Source organism: Pan paniscus, chromosome 11 (genome assembly GCF_029289425.2).
Source record: "Pan paniscus chromosome 11, NHGRI_mPanPan1-v2.0_pri, whole genome shotgun sequence".
In the NCBI taxonomy this organism is placed as follows: Eukaryota; Metazoa; Chordata; class Mammalia; order Primates; family Hominidae; genus Pan; species Pan paniscus.
In genome coordinates, this window is record NC_073260.2 from 39,141,969 (window position 1) to 39,156,080 (window position 14,112).

Sequence of the window (14,112 nt, forward strand, 5' to 3'; positions counted from 1 at the left end):
ATAGATCTGTTGATTCCCCCCCCACACACACTCTCAAATCTGTAAATAACAAGTATAAAAAGTCTTGATTTTTCAGGGCTAGATGACAGCTCTCTTGAACTTAACTGACTGATCTCTTCCTAGAGTGATATTCATCCTTCTACCATTCTTGTTTTTTCATGTGATGTTTTTACATATTTCATTTTTGGTAGTATACTGTATCAGATTCTGGAGTTTGTGCTGTGACTGATATCTGTGAAGGACTTAGTACTGTTCTTGACTCTTCTTGTTTTTCTGAGAACTTAGGAAATTAAAAATACTAGGGGTTTTACTTCTAACTCTCTACTTTTTGTGCAGATTTCTTTTTTACCTTTAGAGAAGGCAGTGTTATGATTAAATTGAACAGGATATTTGTATTTTCTGGGTCATAAATATTTTTCTGTGATACATTTCTCTATCAGGTGGGCAAAAAAAAGCTTTTGTTAGCCCTTTGTTCATATCACTCAGATCTTTCTGTCATAGCACTCAATAGAAATACAGTATGCCCTCACTTAATATCCTCAGTAGGTTCTTTAGGAAACAGAAATGACATACACGGCAGGTCCTTGAATAACACTTATTTTTTGGAGACAGTGTCTCACTCTGTCATCCAGGCTACAGTGCAGTGTCACCATTATGGCTTACTGCAGTGCAGCCTCAACCTCCTGGGCTCAGGCGATCCTCCTGTCCCAACCTCCTGAGTAGCTGGTACCACAAGCATGTGCTACCACATCTGGCCAACTTTTTTTTTTTTTCTAGATGAGGTACCACTATGTTGCCCAGGCTGGTTTCAAACTCCTGGGCTTGAGCAGTCTTCCCACCTTGGCCTCCCAAAGTACTAGAATTACAGTCATGAGCCACCAGGCCTGGCTGAAAAACGTTTCTTAATAATGTTGATTGGGGGGAAAAATGATTGCATTATACATTGTTTTGCTTAAAGTCATAGTTTCCGAGAACCTGCTGAAGTTGTTAAGTAGAGGACTTACTGTGTGGTCTCCATGTTGGTAGATTGTAAGCCACTTGAGGGGTATGAGAAAGAAGAGAAGGTTTCTCATTCTTTTATTCCTGTGCATGGCATCTAATAGGGGCTAGCTCAATATTCAACATATGATTAGTAGATGAATTATTTGGAAAATTAGGCCATATATAAGGTCTATTTGTTTGATCTTTGACATTTGCATCTTCAAAGTAATTTGTTATGTGTTTCCTATTAATATGTAGAGCAAGTAGGTATTAAAAGAATCTATTGCTGGGCACAGTGGCTCACACCTGTGATCTTAGCACTTTGGGAGTCTTGAGGTAGGTGGGTTGCTTGAATCCAGGAGTTTAAGACAAGCCTGGGCAAAATGGTGGAACCCCATCTCTACTAAGAATACAAAAATTAGCCAGGCGTGGTGGTGTGCACCTGTAGTCCCAGCTACTGGGGAGGCTGAGGCCAGAGGATTGCTTGAGCCAGGTCACGGGGGTTGCGGTGAGCTGAGACTGCATCACTGCACTCCAGCCTGGGCGACAGAGTGAAACTCTGTCTCAAAAAAAAGAATCTGTTGAACTTGTTTCTGACCTAAAATGTTCTGATTTGGTTAGTGGTTTTCTCCTTTTCTGACAGGCAGTTTTTCACAGTTTATTGGTTATTCCTGCCCGAAGTCAGAACTTTGACATCCTGCAAAGTGCCATCAGTAAGCATTTGGTAAGTATCCTTAAACTTTTTCTCTTAAGAACGAACACAGGATGCATTGGTTAGAATAGAGTTTTCCACAGCCCCAGAAAGAGCATGTCTGGAATTCTAAGACTAATGATATCATAGTCTCTTGCAGCATGATGCATTGGCAAGAACTGAGGAATCTTGGTATTTTTCCTGGCTGTTATTAATTTACTTCTGAGTGACCTTGGGAAAAGTCTCTTCTTAGGACCTCACTTTTCTAAATCAGTGAAATAAGGGACCTGAAAATTAAACTTCACATCCTTTCCAACTTCTGTAATTCACGTGTGCTTGGCCTCATTGTATTGAGAATTCAACATCTAGACTGAAGTCTGGGTTCCACCTAGAAGGTTTGGGGTCCAAAGTAGGCACATCATCTAACCCGGCACAAGGTGTGGTCACTGGCAGCTGTAGACTCCACCCTGAGACTGACCTGTTATTTGATATTGGATGTCTCATTTCCATTGGTATTAAATTCACTTTAGATATACCTCTGTAGTTGCTTTTAACTTTCTCCAGTGTTTATACTCTTATCTTTGGCTTTTTATTGTAATGTGTTATAGTACAAAGCAGGGCTCCCAAATTATATCTTTGAGAAACACACTTGTTTGGATAAAATATAGGCACATCCAGACTCCTTTTTCTCTTAAAATGTTACTTCCCTTGAGTTGGAAGAGAGTACTGCTTTGAATTCCTAGTACTTTCTCCCTGCTGTCAAACTTCCAGTCCTTATCCCTGTGCCATCAACAATGCCCACTTTTTTTTCCCTACCTCCACTCCAGAGAATTAGACTCTCCGTTGACTACATTCATTATTCTAGTAAAAGATCAATATGCCAGTCAGTCTTGGCCACTATTTTCACACAGCTTGTGGAGGAGGTTAAGACATCAGAGTTTGCAGACTTTGTAAAATCATTACCCAACAGTAGTCTCCAGGAGATTGAAACCATGTGTGTATACAGTTACAAGTTAGACTCTACCTTAATGACAATGCATACAGTACATTCTAGATGAATTAGCAAACTCTAATGACCCTTCCTGGGTTTCCTGGCAGTGAAACAGTCAAATGTTAACTATAGTAATATCTTTTACTGACTCCGGTAGAGGTATGTTTATTCATGTCTGAATGACTAAATCAAAGTGCAGAGGAAGGCTAATTTTGAAATGAACTATTTATACATTTAATTACCTGGCATATGAGTGGTGCCACATGCAAGTTTTCCAGCCTGAATAATTTAAAAATTTTTAAGTATGATTGTTGGTATTCAGATTTTCTTTGAGTGCATGAAATAATCCCTTTAAATAGTTATTTCTAACCAGCAATAGACATTTTATAGAACATTTAGAAGATTCTGTCATGAAGGGGAGGCAGTGGATTGGGTTAATAGCACTTCTTGCGTTTGCATGTTTTCAAAGTCATTTAATTTAGGGATTAAATTCTCAAAGGAAAACAGGACCTTAAGGTGTGGCAGGTGGCATATGTTAGGTATATATTGGTTTTCAGTAGAAATGATGTAAAGTTAATCGTGAATTAACAGGTTTTGGTTTTATGTGGAGGAGCGGGTCTGTTATGAAGAGGTGATTAATCTCGTTTTTCTCTGCTTAGGTTGGGTTGACTGTAATTCCTGACAGCACGGCTGGCTGTGTTTTTGGTGTTATCTGTAAGCTGCTGGATCATACTTGTGTAGTTAGTGAGACTCTACTGCCATTTCTGGCTTCTTGTTGCTACAGTCTTCTTTATTTTCTGCTCACTATAGAGAAAGGGGAAGCAGAACATCTAAGAAAGAGGTAATTATTTTTTATTCTTCAACCTTAATTTTCCTACTGTTCCTCCTCCCCCAACCAAATAATAAAATAGACAGTTAAAGATAATTAGGTTATACAAATACTTAAATTCTGTTTCAGAGAGTTTGTGTCAGCCTAGCTAGCTTTTTCTTTGTTCCTTCATGAATCCCCTTTGTGTTGTAGTGAAAATTTTTAGTTTTTTGTTCTTTCCCCTTTAAGTTACAAATTTGAAAACTTAGATGGCATTATAAAATTTCTTGAGAGGTTTCTTTTATTAACATTGCTATAAGTCTAGCAAGAAAAATAATTCTACCCTTAGGAGGATGGGCTATTAGTACCAACCTTTGTATTTTGTTTTGAGCTTCATTAGAGCTAGCCAGAGTGGGAATTTTAAAATCTTGGATTTAAGGAAATTCTTCTAAGATGCTAGTGCTTTTAATTAGTACTTTTGCTCGTATATAAAATATTCAGGCTAGAGCTTTTAGCATAGTTGGGAAGATTTTGCTTTAATTTTAAAAAGTATTTTATGCTTGTGTTCTTATTTGTGTGCCCATTAAAAGTTCATTGTAGAAGGTTTTAAAACCTGCTAACAGGTTGGCAAATATTCTGTCACCTGCTGTTAATGTTTTGATATGTGCCTTTTTGGTCTTTTTTGAACTTTTAAATGACATGAAAATACATATACTGAATGTATAAAAAAAAATTACGTAGTTTAAAAGGTAATTATAAACTGAACCTCCATTTAACCAACCCCAGGTTCGGATATAGAATATCATCAGCACATATACTGTTAATGTACCCTGCACAGTTAAATGTCTTCTACATACCCCTCTGCCCCAGATCACTTGGTGTTGATCAACTTCATTACCTTAAAAAAAAATGGTTTTATGTGCATTTGTGAACAGTATCAGGTTTGTTTTGCATATTTGTGGATTTTTTTGTAATGGGAATTATACTGCATGTATTTTTTGTGATTTGATTCTCTCAGCATTGTTTTTGAGATTGATTGAAGTTGACTCATTCAGCTGTATTTCATTCGTTTTTATTTCTCCATACTAGGGTTCAGCAAAGTTCTTTCTATAAAGGGTTAGTTAGTAAATATTTTAGGTTTTGCAGACCATTAGGTCTCTGTCATGGCTACTCAACACTACCACGGTAGTGTGAAAGCATCAATAGATAATATGTAAATAAATGAGTATAATTGTGTTCCAGTAAAACTATTTACAAATACTTACCATGGGCTGGATTTGGCCTGTGGCCATAGTTTGCTCAGTCTGCTCTATAGTATTCTGTTACATGCATGTACCATAACTTAGCCATTTTATTGTCAGCATTCAAATTTTTTCCAGTAAGAGTATGTGCGTAGAAAAAAATTGTGTATTTCACTTTAAATATACTATAAAATTTATGCATAACATAAATTCGACGATAGTTTTCTTATACATCATCAAACATTAGGTCTGACAGGTCAAGAAAAGGCTTTATAAGTAGCAAGGAACTTCTCAGGGTTCTAGAGATTTTATAAGATCCCCACTTAATGAAATGTGTGTGTATTGCTATTTGTTATTTCCTGTCACTTGAAGTATGGCCCCTAAAACAACTTCATGCAAAGTTTCAAAGATCTATTGTAGTTTCTTATAGAGAAACATCCTTTGACTTCATGTGGCTGGAATGAACAAAATTAAGTGTGTGTAATACTTGTTTGCCTGTTTAAAATGCCCAGTTGTAGGGGTATTCTATACTGGGTACTGGAAAGGTTAACATTACTAGGATATTAGGCACAGTTGGCAGCCGAAGTCTTAGGTACCTAAAATTCCCATTTGGGCTATTTCTTCCCCACTGGAGAAGGTGTTTATAAGATTACAAAATGATGAAAGTGCTAGTCAAATTACTGGGGAGCCTTTGATTTCACAAGTGCTGGCCAGAAAGTTAGGTTTGACCGAGTTGAGTTGTTTAGTACTGTCTGCTGTGCCTTGAAGATACTGTTCTATTGTCTCCTTGCCTCAGTGTTAACTAATGAAAAAATCTGCTGTTAGTCTGAGCCCTCTTAGTTTGTAGGTAGTAATCTTACAGGTAGTAATCTATATTTTTACTGTTTTCTCTTTATCTTCAGTGTGTTGCAGATCAGGATGTGTCCTAGTGTAGATTTGTTATTTATCCTGCCCGAGACATAGTGTGCTTCTGTAATGTGAAGCTTCAGTTTGTTTTCTTCAAGTCTGGAAAGTTGTTATTAATTTTTAACCATCTTCCCCCATTGTTTCTATTTTCTTCTAAAAACTCCTTTTAAACATAGGGAGCTTTTTATTCTGTCTTCATCTCTTAAAAATCTTTCAATTTGCTAATTCTTTTACTTAATCCTCCTACTGAGATTTTATTTCATCAACTTTTGTTTTCTTTTGGATTTGTTTCTATTTTGGATTTTTATTTGGTATTTTGTCATTTTCGCGTGTTCTTGGTTTATTGGTGTTTCTTTAAAGTTCTTGTTAGTTCCATTAGCTCCTTTTTCCTGCGGTGTTGGCATTCTCCCTTATTTTAGGGAGCAAGTTGAACAGACTTGTATATTTTGGGCTGCATACCTTTTCCCTAAGTGTGTCTTTTGTGGGAGTTCTGTGGAGGTTTATAGAGACTTCCCTGTAGGATAGTTTGACATTGGCATTTTCCTGGCTTCCCATTCTGTGCAAGGAGCATAGTTCAAACTCCCTGCCTTCCATACCTGGGTTCTGAAGCCTCAGCTTCCAGTACTGTTGACTGTTGAAAATCCTAGCCCTAAAATCCCACATACAGTTTTTATGACTGTTGGATATCTTTATATGAATTTCATTATAGTTTCTTTCACCTAGAGGTTTTACCCATCTGGCCTTGAGCTTGGCTGTCTTTTTTTTTAAAGGTCTGTGGTTATTTGAAATCCACTCAAATTAAGAAAAGTAGAAAATGAAAATATTTGATTATTACAGGAGTAACTTGTAAAACCCAAGGGCTAGGAATTAGAAATTTAGCAAGAGACAAAGCAGCTTACTCTACGTTTCTTCTAGTTTGTGTAGTCTATATCTCCGTGCCTTTGCATTAGCTATGTCTGCAGTCTGGCTTTCTCTTTTCTCCTTGCACGTGACTGTCCCAGCTGGGCTCTGCATAAGAGTATCTATTTGGCCTAGAATGGATTCACTATTCACCATAGATGGAATTACCATATGTGCAGTCAGGGAAATTGGTTATATAGTGAAGGGGCTGCTCCCTCTAGACCTGGAGGTAGTCAGGTTCTCTTAGAAAGATTTAGGAACTAGGAGGATTATACACTCCTGGTAAAGAAGCTGCAAAAAGGTCAGAGCCTTTCATAGTCAGTGGACTCTAGGTCCATGTGAATATTGCACCATCTAATTAACGCTTGGAGAATGTGGTTAGGCTAGCTGCAAGGTCACCTGTCTCTACCATAAACATTTTGTTCCATAAAGATACCGAGAGAATGATGTTCTTGATTTGGCTCTTAGCCTAAATGTTAGTGAAAAACACCATGTTTATTGAAATGTGGATAGTTTCTCTTGTTCTTAAGTTTAATTAGGGCCCACTTGTCATTTTTTTGTTTGTTTTTGCAATTGCTTTTGAGGACTTAGTAATGAATTCTTAATCTATCTTGAGTTAATTTTTTTTTTTGAGACGGAGTCTCATTCTTTTGCCAGGCTGGAGTGCAGTGGTGTGATCTCGGCTCACTGCAACCTCCACCTCCCGGATTCAAGCAATTCTCCTGCCTCAGCCTCCCGAGTAGCTGGGACTGCAGGCACGTGCCACCATGCCTGGCTAATTTTGTATCTGTAGTAGAGATGGGGTTTCTCCATGTTGGCCAGGATGGTCTTGATTTCTTGACTTCGTGATCCACCTGCCTCAGCCTCCCAAAGTGCTGGGATTACAGGCGTGAGCCACCGCGCCTGGCCGAGTTAATTTTTTGTATATGATGAAAGATAGGGATCCATTTTTATTCTTCTACAAAAGGATAGCCAATTGTCCCAGCACCATTTATTGAATAGGGAATCCTTGCCCTGTTGCTTGTTTTTGTCACCTTAGTTGAAGATGAGATAGTTGTAGGTATGTGGCTTTATTTCTGGGTTCTCTTTTCTGTTCCATTGGTTTATCTGTCTGTTGTTTTCTATCATTACCACGCTGTTTTGGCTACTGTAGCCTTGTAGTGTACTGTGAAGTCAGGTTGTTTTTGCTTAGGATTGCTTTGGCCATTCTGGCTTTTTTGGTTCCATGTGAATTTTAGAATATTTTTTTTTAATTGTGTGAAGAATGATGTTGGTAGTTTGATAGGAATACAGTTGAATCTGTAGGTTGCTTTGAGCAGTGTGGCCATTTTAACAATACTGATTATTCCAATTCATGAGCATGGAATGTTTTTCCATTTATCTGTGTCATCTGTGATTTCTCTCAGCAGTGTTCTGTAGTTTTTCTTGTAGAGATCTTTCACCTCCTTGGTTAGATGTATTCCTAGGTATTTCGTGTGTGTGTGTGGCTATTGTAAATGAGATTGCGTTCTTGATTTGGCTCTCAGTTTAAATGTTATTGGAAAACATGTTTCTTAAAAGGACATTTCACTTTGGGGGAATATAGAAGGGGGGCTTTTCCTGTGGGCATTTGCTCACTGACTCATTTCTGTCTCTGTTATTGTAGGGACAAGCTGTGGGGGGTCTGTGTCTCCATCCTGGCTCTCTTGCCTCGAGTCCTCAGGTTGATGCTGCAGAGCCTGAGGGTGAACAGAGTTGGGCCTGAGGAGCTGCCTGTTGTGGGCCAGCTGCTTCGACTGCTGCTTCAGCATGCACCCCTCAGGACTCATATGTTGACCAATGCGATCTTGGTGCAGCAGATCATCAAGAATATCACGGTAAGAAGCATGGTACCGGAGGCTTTGCAATGTTAGCATAAGAATGCATTTATGACGGGGGCATGGGGGAGAGTGTGTTTTGAGGGAGGAAAGGGATCCCATACATTGAGTCCAGGAATTAATCCCAATATGGTAGTTTCTCAGGGTCTCCCGTGCTGTCCAGCACCTGACTGTGACTTAATGGGGGGGGGGTGTCTGTGATTCCAGAATTAGTAATAAAAGTCTTAAAATAATCAAACTCAATGAAGGTGACAAAGCTTAGTTTAGTTTGAAAAGGTAAGGGCATCAGAGTCATTCCTACCTAGACTGTGATACAGACTCTATTAATGAACTGTGACAGCTTGGCAAGTTTTTTTCTTTCTTTCTTACCTATCCAAGCTTGTTTTCCTACCTGTAAAAATGGGAATAATGCCAACTTTATTGTGTTTTGGTGATCATTAAAGGAGATAACCCAAGTAAAGTTTGTAGTATACCTGACATTTGTTAAGTGCTCCATAAATGTTGTCATTAAGGAAATTATTTAGCAGGAATAAACTTCAGGCCAATTTCTAGTCACTTAGTTCACTCTAAAGTAAGAAAATCAGAAGTTGCAGACTTCAGCTTTGTCTAATGGTTGGCTCTCTGCCTTCAGCTGTGTCTGTTTGGCCGGGACAGCTCTGTTGTTTAGGATTCCTTTGGTGATTTTAGTTTGGGCGGGGGTTAAAAAAGTGTCTTGTATAGTTTGATTTGCAGATTATCCCTTGAGATTCGTAGTGATACTTTGAAGTAATAGTGCTTTTACATGCATATAACACAGGTGCTCATTAGTATTTTTTCAGTAGCCTTTGTAGGGGTAATGGAAGTGGCAGTGGAATAATTCAGAAATAGTGAAGGGAAGAAAATCAAGAGCTTGGATTATTCCCAGACTGGAGAATCAGCCCGTCTTTGTAAAGAAGAGATTGACAGAAATTGTTGGTTGGCCCTGTAGAGTTATTCTCAGTTGGCATTGGGGTAAAGATCATGAGACACTAGAATGGCAAGAGGGAGAGGCAAGGGTGAAGGGATGGTTGGTGGTGAAATTTCATTAGTCTCTAGCATGTGCAGGAGGGAACAGACTCAACAAGAAACCATTAGCATTTGAGGATATAACTAGGAATTTTCACTGCCTGTGGTAATGCCCAATTAATAGTTCCCTGTTTCCTGGAAGACTTCCTATGGTAATTTACAGATGGGGATACAGTTGCCAAAGCTCTGGGAAATTGTGTTTGGGTGTGAAAAATACTGTCAGGTAGCATAGTGATTTGGGTGCAGTTCTCAGATTACTCTTGTTTTTCTCTCCAGACATTGAAGAGTGGAAGTGTTCAGGAACAGTGGCTCACAGACTTACATTACTGCTTCAACGTGTATATCACTGGGCATCCCCAAGGGCCCAGCGCACTGGCTACAGTGTATTGAAGAGGCCATGGTACCTCCTGTTTGAAGTTGTTTATTCACATCTATCTTATTTGAAGAAAGACTGATGTAATAGATCTTTGTCATTAAAGCTGAACTTTTAAAGAAGTTTACGAACCTTCTTTGCACTGATATAGGAAAATAATGTTTGGGCGTTCCTATTGATGTGTAGGCTGGCTTCCTGGACTAGCACACGATACATGGTCACAGGTGGTTGTGCATTGTGCATTTCATAGGAGCTAAATATTTACAAAATAGAGAGTGATACTGTGGTACCTTCTGTTATATACCAAGAAACTGGCTAAATCTTTGTAATCCCATCCAGGCAGACCTCCTTCTTTGTGTTTTTGTGATCACAAAAACGATGAATATAATAATTAGTAAACTAAAAACCAAGGTAATTAAGTGAACACTTCATTGCCTATCTATCTCTTACCGTTAGCACAGAAGTGGCACTGATCTGAAGAAAATGAAAGCAACCCCCAAAATACCTGTGAGTAAAATATATCACTGTTTATGCCTACTGTCAATATTCTCACAGCAGCTTTCCCCTTAAACAATGTGAAAGAGCCCATCATCACTGGATTTTATTTAAACCAGGTGTTCTTAGAATGCTAGGATGTGTGCCGTTTCATTCTTCCCTGCCAACAGGAATGGCATTTTAAGAAGATTGCTCACTTCTGCAAGTTGGTCAGAAAATACAAGTAGAACGTTGACGCCTGAGTTAGCACCTTGCTGCATGAACAGTCTGGTCTGTAAACCCTACCTGACAGAATCCCTGATACTGTAATACGGCTGTTGGTATTCAGCACTGAGAAAGCCATTCAGAGAAGACGTGGCGGCAACTTGTGGCCTTGAGAGGCTAACGTAGGAACTGTAAAATGTAAGGAATCACCAGAATGTATCTATGGTCTTTTGGACAATTTCTAAATGAAAACAGTGGGCCATGATTCTGATCTAAAATTTAAACCTGATTAATTTTGAAGTAATAGTGGGACGTGAGAAGTAATAGTGGGACGTGATGTGTGTGTGTGTGTGTGTGTGAGATAAGTTTGTTGCATTAGATTCCAGGAAAGTAGTGAGAGGAAGGCTGCTATGGGACAGGCTTCCTATCTCATTTAGGTTCATGTCTTGAAACAAGAAGCCAGTATCAGCTAGCTGGCAGAAATCCCAACCCAGCAGCCGTAGTTTTCCTTAGATTTTGCTGTTAATTATGAATTCTCATTTCCAACTGTACAGACTGAGGTGAAAGCAGACACTCAGGCACTTTGCACAGACATAGTCTATGCAGGTCCTTTCAGTGCAGGCTGTGTTGATTGACAAAACAATGCTGTGTAAGAGCAGAAAGGAAACATTCTGACATTTTCTTTCAGTTAACACATTTTTAGGTGAATCAGCCTTCAGGTACGGATATTAAAGTTTTCCCAAGGTGTAAAAGATTATCAGCAGAAAATCTGAACTCTGCACTAGCTATGCCAGCTCCCCCGAACACAGTCTTCCTCCATAGGCAGTCAAGGTTTTGTTTTGTTTTTTGGCTGAGTAGCTGATTGCAGGTTATAAGAAAAGTTCTTTGATCTTCCACTGTTCTCAAGGAGATGTATACACTGTAGGTTGCTCACTGTTAAAAACAAATACCAGATAGATATTAAGGTTATTAATTTTAAGGCTGAAGGGAATAGTTCATTGGTGTTGAGGAAGAAGGATTTCGGTTTAGGCTATCCCTGGGATGATGGGCCAGTTTACTGTAGAGGCAGGATGACTTAATATAATAGCTTTATATTTCCTGCAGTCTCAAGATATGGGACATCTCTTCAAGGGAGACTTGATTAAGAGAGAGCAGGCACTTGGGGAGCTGGTACCAGAACCTCGGTCTTCAGTCTGCCTGAAATAACAAATAGATTCTCTCTCTGTGTCTCTCACATAACACATTACATAAACAGGTAACACATCTTTTAACTCTCCTATTACACTTTGAATAGTTGTTCTAGAAAATAAATAGGTTTGTTAGAAAATATTCAGATCCTCATGAATGATAAGCTGATGGGAATATCAAAATGGATTTTTGAGGCCTTTTTATGACTTTGAATTAACAAATGTATAGGATGCCACAGTCAGAAAACATTAGTGATATACTTTGACAAATGATACTGAGGCCCCATATGAGAAACCTTGCTGAAGACATTGCTATATTTTGCTTCTAACTTTTTATGGAGCATATAAGCAAATACATTAAAGGTTTAGTAGTTTTTAAAAGTAACAAACATATGTCTCAATTTTTCTCTCGGTTTTATAACTTCCACAAAATTATTTTAATGTGAACTATTGTTTTTGGCTGTCTTCACTGTATCTTGAATGGAGTTATCATCTGTGTACCCCTCTGCAGGTGAGCAAGAATAAATGGATTTGTACAGGGGGTACCAATACTAATAATCACAGTTATTCCATTCACTGGAATGGAACTTTAAAGGGAGTTCTTTTCTTTTATTGTTAAAGAGATAGGCCCAGGTGTGTGTGTGTGTGTGTCAATAAAAGGCTCTGCTGAGATTCTTGGTGGGTGGTTTGCAAGGCTGTGTGTGTGTGTGTGTGTGTGTGTGTGTGTGTTTGTGTGTGTGTGTGTGTGTCAATAAAAGGCTCTGCTGAGATTCTTGGTGGGTGGTTTGCAAGGCTGGGTGTAGAAGACTGACATGAGCAGGGATTGATTTGCTGCCTCCCAAATACATGTGGAGAAACAGCCCAAAGAGGCTGGCATTTTGCTATATCCACCTTTCTGCTTCTTCCTTTTTAAGTGGTAAAGGCACTACTAAAACCTCGGGGGTGGGGGGTTCTCCAAGTTGGAGGGTGAGAGCAATAATATTCATTAACTGGTTAATGCTTAATGTGGGTGGGCTTGAGCCTAACAAAACTGTGTGTTCTCCTAAATTTGGGGTTAGGAAAAGATCATTTTATCCTTGTCTGATTTTAAACCAGTCAAAAATATGTGTAGGACAAGTAAGTTGCTTGTTCATATGAAGTCCTAAGAAATCATTAAGTATTGATTTGAATTTATTTACTCTGTCCCTTCTGAGTCTCTTAACTAAAAAACTTATATGCTGCTAAACACCATTTTAAAAGATTTCTGGTAGTCTTGGATTTGTTTTTCTCTTAAGACTGAAAAATGATCCAGTTATCTAATTTATGCTAGTATTTGATTGTCTAAATGCCACTTCTCTGGTAGTGATATCTGACAATTCTGTTTTTGAAATGATTCTTTAATTTGCTCAGGTATAATGAAAGGGGTTTTTTTGTTTGTTTGTTTTTAAACAGACTGTAGGCCTTGATTGCTTTGAAAGTTTCTAACTACCCCATCCACCACTCCCTGATCAGCCTGTCTGTATTACATGAGTTGTCCAACACTTATTAAAGATTTGGCAGTAATTACTCTGTCCCCCACCTCCAGGTTTTTGCCCCCCATCAAAAAACTAAATGAATATTAAAGTTCATGCTGACAGTCATTGTTCACCTTCCCAGCTGCACTCTGTTCCTCCAGGATGACTGTGTGGATCGAGGAGGCAGGGGGGAGCGTGTTGCCATAGCCACCTATGAGAAACACTGGACCTGGCATTAGCTGCTGACAGCAATGAACTTATCACCCATATTTAATGCTGGTGTGAATGAGGGGGCCCTAAGTAAAACACTCTTGTCTTGGCGGCTGAAAAGAAAGTTCCCTGAGCTTCTCCTGTATGAGGGAAAGCACGCACAGCTGAGCCTGGGCTGTACATGCTCTCAGTGTTCTCTTCATGGTGTTCTTCCCATCTTGGAGAAGGAAATAGGGGATCATAATGTGACACCAAAATGGAACAAGGATTCCCAAGGTATTCCTTTGAAGAGTGACAGTATTTTCATTTATTTCCTTTGTGTGAAAAAATGTGTAAAAGTGATCAATAATAGCTACCATTTATTTCTGTTGGAGTTAATGTTAACAATAATAGCTTTTAGTTGTGAAAATAATTTGCCTCTTAGGGAGACAGATGTTGGCTACAGTAATAATCCCATGAAATCAAATGACCATTGGAAAACCCTGGCCATCTCTGTTCTAATGTCTTCTGTCTTTGGGGATGAAACAAAGGAAAATGCTTCCCCATGTTCTTCCCCACCATCTGCTTTGCAGTGGCTGCCTTACCTGAGTTGAGACGCAGCACAGAAGAGGCTTTTACAGATCTTGTAGGATGATGTATTTTCCCTTCGTGAGAACAACCTGAAATGAACCAACAACTGTTACTTTTCTTTGGCCAGGGATACGTTTGGCCTGACCAACTTCTGAATTCCTT

At 38.9% G+C, this 14,112-nt stretch overlaps 2 protein-coding genes across 10 annotated transcripts in view; one reads left to right on the forward strand and one right to left on the reverse strand.

Moving 5' to 3' along the window:
* The window catches only part of TEX10 (testis expressed 10), a 50,955-nt gene extending 41,042 nt beyond the window's left edge, over nt 1-9,913 (forward strand). For all 3 annotated transcript variants that reach the window (XM_003820639.4, XM_055117811.1, XM_055117809.1), the window contains exons 12-15: nt 1,625-1,705; nt 3,323-3,504; nt 8,164-8,374; nt 9,695-9,913. In XM_003820639.4, the coding sequence (XP_003820687.1) occupies nt 1,625-1,705; nt 3,323-3,504; nt 8,164-8,374; nt 9,695-9,808 (588 nt within the window). In that variant the 3' untranslated portion in view covers nt 9,809-9,913. The remainder of the gene's footprint in view (nt 1-1,624; nt 1,706-3,322; nt 3,505-8,163; nt 8,375-9,694) is intronic.
* The window catches only part of INVS (inversin), a 211,836-nt gene continuing 206,130 nt past the window's right edge, over nt 8,407-14,112 (reverse strand). For 4 of the 7 annotated variants that reach the window (XM_003820637.7, XM_008974082.6, XM_063593944.1 and 1 more), the window contains 2 exons: nt 13,965-14,039; nt 8,407-11,423 (listed from right to left, as the gene is read on the reverse strand). In XM_003820637.7, coding sequence (XP_003820685.2) covers nt 11,317-11,423; nt 13,965-14,039 — 182 coding nt within the window. In that variant the 3' untranslated portion in view covers nt 8,407-11,316. Of the gene's footprint in view, nt 11,424-13,722; nt 14,040-14,112 lie in introns of those variants that run through there. The other 3 variants (XM_008974078.4, XM_063593945.1, XM_055117807.2) reach the window with 1 other exon arrangement.